This window comes from Perca fluviatilis, chromosome 11 (genome assembly GCF_010015445.1).
Source record: "Perca fluviatilis chromosome 11, GENO_Pfluv_1.0, whole genome shotgun sequence".
NCBI classification, from domain to species: Eukaryota; Metazoa; Chordata; class Actinopteri; order Perciformes; family Percidae; genus Perca; species Perca fluviatilis.
In genome coordinates, this window is record NC_053122.1 from 2,231,899 (window position 1) to 2,239,500 (window position 7,602).

The following is a 7,602-nucleotide window of genomic DNA, read 5'->3' on the forward strand; positions in this document are numbered from 1 at the left end:
AGCATTGTACATCATGAAATAACAGTTATCTCTTCCTTTAGGTATCAGCTGTCAAGAACTAACTCCAATCCAGAAAGAAGAGAACAGTTTAGAAGGCAGCTCTGTTACTCTGTCCTACAAATACTCCAAACAAGCAACTAGTAGTGATTACTTCTTCTGGTATCGACAATATCCTGGAAAACCACCAGAGTTCATCATCTCTCATCTGGAATCAGGAAAAATAATGCAAAATACAAACTCTGGAGTGTCTGTTTCTGTAAGTGAGGATAAAACAAAAATGGATCTGCAGATATCCTCTGCTGCAGTGACAGACTCTGCTCTGTACTACTGTGCTGTGAGGCCCACAGTGACAGGAAACCCACAGTCTCTGTACAAAAACCTGACAGCTCCTCACTGAACACATATACACTGCAGCACGATGGCTCAGTGGTCAGCACATTATGCCTCACAGCAAGAAGGTTCTGGGCTCAAACCCAGGTCGTCTTAGGCCTTTCTGTGTGGAGTGTGCATGTTCTCCTCATGTTTGCGTGGGTTTCCTCTGGGTACTCTGGTTTCCCCCACCATCAAAAATGTGTACTAGGTTCTCCAGTCAGTGCCCTTGATCAAGGCACTGGCTCAGATCTGGAGTTGGTCCCTGGGTGCTGTGATTGGCTGCCCATTGCTCCCTTGAGGGATGGGTTAAATGCAGAGAATGAATTTCGCTACATGTACAGTATGTGTATGTGACAAATAATGTACCTTTACCTTTTAGCTCCTCCTTTTATTGAACAACAGTGCCATCATGGCAGAATGGCTTGCGCTGCTCCATGTTTGAGAATATAAACAAAGTCACGTGACTGGGGGCAGAGGGTGAATGATAGCAAATTTAATTTGATTTAACTTAAGTAATGATGAGCATAGTATTATATTAATGCAGCCACAACATGAAAAAAATAGAAAAAAAGAAATAAAGAAAGAAAGAAAAGTTTAGGCTCTTTCGCCAGATTGGGCAGCAAAGCCAATCAGGGCAAACGGGCTGTTGCCCGGGTAACAATAACCCGTACCTGTCCCTGGACCAAAAGGTCATCTTTCTCTTTACTGCTGTTTTATCCTTTTACCATCTAGCAAAAGGTTATTTTCTGGCACCGCCTACTAATGTTTAACTCAACCAATGAGAATATTTCTGTCTCCAGAGCAGAAATGTTTGAGGAACTAAAAGCACAATCAGCTTGATGTTGAGAAGAAGGGCTGCACATCAGAGAGGCTGTTTAGTTTCTCTTTCTACTGCAGTGGAAGAACATTGCTCATCTGCTGTCTGTTTGGCTTTAACAACTCCAAAGACATGTTGCTTTACCTGTTTTTACTTTTCTCTCCCTTTATAGGTGAGTTTTAGAACAGAGATCAAAGTCTCATATAACCTGCTATATTAACCAGTTATTTCATAACTAGAGGTTTATCTGTGTAAGTTAATGATAACTGACGTGAATAATACTAATTTTGCAGCCCTGGGTTCCATGAACAGCATAAAGACAGAAAGTACTGAATAACATGTTGCAGAGGGCAAAAACATCAACCTGACCTGTACATATGAGGGTGATATCAACAGTATCCAGTGGTACCGACAATACCAGAGATCCAGACCAGAGTTCCTGCTCTACATCACAGAGGGAGGATTGATTCATCCAACTGGTTCTGAATTCTCGGCTCACATTGACAAGAGAAAGAAACATGTTAAACTGGAGATCATCTCAGTTTGTTAACCGGAGGAAGCATAAGGTGCGCAGTATACTTGCTGCAGCCGACCTGTCAACTATTTATACTCGCATGTGGTGGTCGCGACACTAGTTGCAGTGTTCTCCTGAACAGAGGTGGCACTAATGAGGTAAGGCTACCGACTTTACTATTTCTACAGACTGGAAGAAGAAGAAAAAGGTAAACAATGGCAGAACTGTCAGCAGCAGTTTCCATTTGATTGGATGAGCTACTTGGTCGGATCAAGCCTTTCATTCACCATAAAAGAACTCATCTTAACCCAGTAAGTTTACAAGAGAGACTTGCAGTCACTCTGAGAGTTCTGGCATCCGGGTGCCCTCAAACTCGTCCATGCTTCCTGTTTCTGTTTTGTTGCGCGCCGCTGAAAAAAATGGAGTTGTGCATGACCAGAGGTCTACGTCATCTTGAAGTCACATTGGCGCGACAGGTCGGCTGCAGCGACTGTAAAAACGCCTTGACAGAGAGGTGAAGATACAGATCTAAGAGGAGACAGAGACATTCAGGGAGGAGCTGAGCTGTTACTGAACAGTGGATGAATGAGGAACTTCTGTATTCTGAGTTCAATAAACAAACGATCAACATTACCTTTATTCAACATGCCGTCACTGCAGAATTTTGTGTTTTATCTGCTGTTTCTCATTATTCTAACAGGTTTGTTAGATTCTGTATTAAGAAAAACTTTAATTTAAATATTTTCTTAATCTGTTGAATCAGTGAGTTTTATAAAATGCAATAACAAATGATCTCTTCCTTTAGGTGTCAGCTATGAAGAACTTACTCCAGTCGAGACAGAAAAGAACAGTTTAGAAGACAGCTCTGTTACTCTGTCTTACAAGTACTTGGAATTGTCACCTAGTGATAATTTCTTCTGGTATCGACAACATCCAGGAACACCACCAGAGTTCATCATCTCTCATTTAGGAACAGGAGGAATATTGACAAGTCCAATCGCTGGACTGAAGATTAAAGTGGAGGACAAACAAATCCATATGAACATCTCCTCAGCTAAGGTGTCTGACTCTGCTGTGTACTACTGTGCTGTGAAGCCCACAGTGACAGGAAACACCAAAACTCTGTACAAAAACCTTTGGAGTAGAGACAACACAATACTCCACAACATCCACCAGAGGGAGTCACACACTGTTCAGGACAATCACAGTTGTTGAGAGATCCTCAACAGATGTTTAAGAGGAAGGACCAAAGATGTGAAGGCCCAGATTCATCAGAGTATCAATGCTCTTCCTCTCTCTCCTCGCCTCTCACTGCAGACATGAAACACTGGCTGACTAACATCCTGATTCTGACTCTCTGGCTAGGTAACTATTTAAACTACTGATTGTTCTCCTTTAATCAATCTTCTATATTGATTCATCTTTTTCTCTGCATGTTCTTTTCTTCCCCAGAGTGTAAAGGAGAAGACAGAGTGACCCAGCCAACAGAAGATATCATTATTACTGAAGGAGAGACAGTTATTCTTGACTGTACATTTGAGACCAGTAACACATTTCCCACTTTGTTCTGGTACAAACAAGAAGTCAATGATTTCCCAAAGTACATGCTGAAGCGTTACTCAAACACAAAAGATAATGCTCCAGAGTTCCAGGAAGAAAGATTTGATGCTACAATCAACCAGACATCAGTTCCACTGAAGATCCAGAAGCTTCAGCTGTCTGACTCTGCTGTGTACTACTGTGCTCTGCAGCCCACAGTGACAGGAAACACCAAAACTCTGTACAAAACCTTTTGAAATAATTGATGTTGTCAAGTAATCAATCCCTTTACCTTAGAAGTGTAACCCCACAGTCACACTAGCTACAAGAGACAGAGACAAAGTGACAGGCTACCATTCAATTTCAATGGGAGTGGCCGGTTGCCAGCAACAAGCGACGAGCTCGCCGCTGCCACGAGCAAGGCGGGGCCAAAATAGACAAAAAGTCTATTCTATGCAAATGCTGAGCGTTGCAACAAAGCCACTGCCTATCAGAGTGAAGGCAGCGTGACTTATGTCCAACCCGGTCTCACGGCAGTTCGTGTAAATGTCTACGTTATTCTTAATCTATTGATACGTGTTCACGGAGACGTATTTCTCGTTTTTTACGTGTAAATGTCAATGTTAGGGAGGCGGCCGAAAAGGACGCTCCATACCAGGAGGTGCCCACGAGGCGGCCCGCTGGGGACGTGCCACAATAACGGGATGGCGGAGGTTGGGTTTAGGAAAAACCTTACGGGGAAAGGGCGCCTTAAAAGCCGGGAGACGCGCCACAGTAACACGCGGGACAAAACGCCACACGCAGGGACGCCATCCCCGGGAAACAAAGCGCCACACGCGGGACACAATCCCCAGTGTCCAGGGTGAAAGTCCTGTGTTGTTTGACCCATCCAACACCCCGACCAACCTCCCTACGCGGATGTTCGGCTTTTTACATTACTCCCTACCATTTTCGTGCTGTGGCCACAAAATATGCTTCCCATTGAAATACATTACTTAATATTTTCGTGTTGTCCACCACGTAAAAAACGACAAAAACGTCTCCGTGAACACGTATCAATAGATTAAAATAACGTCACAATTACACGAACTGCCATGAGACCGGGCTGGTATGTCAGTGGCTCGAGTCGAAGAAAATAATTCAAGATGGCGGAAGACGCTTCAGGACATCGTATTTCTGTATATATCTCATATGTTTGGCATTTTATCTCATATATTTTGTTACTTTTATCGAGAAATAAATACTTTTAAATCCAAAAACATCATTCTTGTGACTTAACAATACCTCTGAAGTAACTTTTAAGACGTGCTTGAAGGTAGTACCGGAGAATTTCTGTTTACTGTTGCCAAACAACCAAGTGTAGGCTAGGCACTCCCAGGAGTTCATGTCGCTCTCTGTTGTAGCTAATGTTACTGTGGGGTCAGGGAGGAGCTGAGCTGTTACTGAACTATAGAAGAGAGAGGAACTTCTATATTCAACAGAGATCAATACACAAACCATCAACATTACCTTTATTCAACATGCTGTCACTGCAGCATTGTATGTTTTCTCTGCTGTTTATTTCAATTATTACAGGTAATTACATTTTACATTCTTCTAAGTTTGATTCCAATGTTTCATGAATGTAATTCATTTTTTGAGTTTTGTAACAAAATAAAAAAAATGTATCTCTTAATGTAGGTGTCAGCTGTGAAGACCTCAGTCCAGAAGAGAAAGAAGACAAAAGTTTAGAAGGCAGCACTGTTACTCTGTCCTACAGATACTCCAAGACTATAACAGCTAATGTTGATTTTTTCTGGTATCGACAATATCCAGGAGAACCACCAGATTTTCTCATTTACATTTCAGGACTTGGTACTACAAGACCCGGAGAGTCTCTACAATCACACACAAGGTTCTCTACTAAACTGTCTGGCGAAAAGCATCTGGATCTTCAGATCTCCTCTGCTGCAGTGACAGACTCTGCTCTGTACTACTGTGCTGTGAGGCCCACAGTGACAGCAAACCCACAGACTCTGTACAAAAACACAAGCTGACACACTGACAAGCTGCTGGAAGACTTTTTTCTACACTGTTGTACTGAACCTTGTACCTCCACTAGAGGGCGACATTAACAGCAAAAACCAAAGAACTCATCATAGACTACAGGAGAAAGAAAACCATCATTAATTGTCAACAGGGACTGTGTGGAGAGGGTGGCAGACTTCCGCTTCCTGCGAGTCCACATCAAGGAGAGCCTATCCTGGAGCGTGAACACCTCTGAGATGCTGAAAAAGGCCCAACAGAGACTGTACTTCCTGAGAATACTCAAGAGGAATAAAATCACGCAAAGACTGCTGGTGTCCTTTGACCCTGCCTCCATTGAGCGCATACTAACATACTGCATGTGCGTATGGTACACCGGCTGCACAGCAGCATAGAGGTAAATGCTCCATAGGGTCATCAACACCGCCCAAAAGATTGTTGGCTGCTTTCTTCCCACACTGGAAGAAGTTCCTGTTGTCTCAAAAAAGCCTGTAACATCATAAAGGACACATATGATCCCGGTCACACCCTGTTTGAACTGCTGCCTTCAGGCAGACGGTACGGATCAATTAATGGAAGGACAAATAGACTCAAACATAGTTTTTATCCCACTGCAATAAATGTTCAATATGGAAGCTGATGTGAAATAGATCTATGCAAATGACAAATTATGCAAATTATGCATGTCTGTAGAAATGTGCAGTATGTTTATACCATTTTTATGCAACGACTGGATGTGTATGACCATGTGTGTTCATGTGTACTGCTAATGCTGCTATGTTTCTATTTATTATTTTTAAATAACATTAGGACTTACATTATATTTATTAGGACTTAAATTATATTTTTATAACTCAATGAATTGATGCACTGACTGGAGAGCACTTTAAATTTCGTTGTACATCTGACAATGACACTACCTAGTGTCCTAAGACCTATTCTATTCAAGTAGGAGGTGCACTACTTCTGTACTGTATTCAACCATTCAGTCAATAATAATTGCTGCTGTGAAGAGAACAATTCTCAGACTGAATGTTGAACATCAGCTAGTTTCTCCTGTTGATTTAAACCTTGTTGTAGAGATGGAACATTGGCTGTGGATTATTCTTGCTGCTCTTCTCTTTGGTAAGATATAAAGAACATCATGGTTTTATTCTTTTCTAAAGATTTATATAAACTGCAGTTCAGATCAGAAATCTCTGAACTTTGAACTGTTTTGTCCAGAGTAACAATGTACAGTTTACATTTTCCACTATCTTCTCCTCTCTGCCTGATGAACATTGTTAGTCAAATGGCTTCAATTTCTCTACTTCTTTCAGGAATAAAGCTGGAGACAAAATATCTCCTGTAGAAGATGAAGTCAGTAAAAGAGAAGGAGAATCTGTTACACTCAGATGTGACTATGAGACAACGTATAGCAATCTTGAACGCCACTGGTACAGACATCATTGAGACCTTCAGGCACCTCAGTTTATACTCTGGAAAAGAGCTAGAAGTGGTGAATATATCCCAGATCGACACTAACCCTGACAGACACAGGTCTGTACTACTGTGCTCTAGAAACACAGTGATACAAAGTGTAAAAGAGGTTGTACAAAAACCTGAACACAGATATCGGACTACTCTTCAAAGAGGAGGGAAGTGGTATTCAAACCACAGCTTCATATCAGATGGATTCTGATTATTCCAGTTTTATCAGAGTCCCTGTGGTTACAGCTGCTAATGTAACACTGTGGGAGGATTCACGTGAGCAGCAAATTCACACCAATCACAAACCAACTGTATGATGGTTCAAACACAAGACACCATGACAACAAATAAATGGACACTGACTTACCTACTAAATCCTCTTCATACCATGTGGGCCATTAGGCCACAATGATCTCCTTCAATTGTTCAACATGTTGATCTGCATCCAAAATAGACACTGAAACACTAACTAGAAAATGCATTTCCTGCAGAAAATGCGTGGGAATGTTGAATAGCTGAATTGCTAAAGCTAAACTGGATGAACAGCTTAAATCCTTAAAAAGGAAATTGGTTTAATAAGTATGAATTTCATTATAAAGTTGAATAACACCACTAATGTATAAAATAATGTATTTTCTAACTGAAATTATGAATAAGTATGGAAGACTTACAAATGCTGTGATCAACATTGATGAAAATGCGGAAATATGTAACAAATGGTTTGAAAAATCTCAAATGCATTGCACTACACTGCTGAACAACTTGTACGTTGGAAGCTGAACTGCACATAAGTTAAGAGCTGAAATACATTTGTAGAAAAGCTGGAAGCTAAACTTTTATACAGTCAAAAGTGGAAGTTTCAATA

The 7,602-nt window shown here is 41.3% G+C and overlaps 1 protein-coding gene across 1 annotated transcript; it reads left to right on the forward strand.

The window, feature by feature from the left end:
• The first annotated feature begins 2,922 nt into the window (after positions 1-2,922).
• LOC120568514 lies at positions 2,923-5,662 on the forward strand. The gene is made up of 3 exons (XM_039816088.1): positions 2,923-3,068; positions 3,156-3,459; positions 5,422-5,662. Exons 1-3 carry the CDS (start codon positions 2,933-2,935, stop codon positions 5,660-5,662), a joined length of 681 nt encoding a protein of 226 aa, XP_039672022.1. The 5' UTR covers positions 2,923-2,932.
• Positions 5,663-7,602: the final 1,940 nt, after the last annotated feature.

What these genes read in the sequence shown, in the direction of transcription:
- LOC120568514 (XM_039816088.1), top strand. Translation starts at nt 2,933, where the DNA reads ATGTTTAAGAGGAAGGACCAAAGATGTGAAGGCCCAGATTCATCAGAG. An exon ending in GATTCTGACTCTCTGGCTAG is followed by an intron (nt 3,069 to 3,155) that starts GTAACTATTTAA and finishes TTTCTTCCCCAG; the next exon opens with AGTGTAAAGGAGAAGACAGA. An exon ending in TACTGTGCTCTGCAGCCCAC is followed by an intron (nt 3,460 to 5,421) that starts AGTGACAGGAAA and finishes AATTGTCAACAG; the next exon opens with GGACTGTGTGGAGAGGGTGG.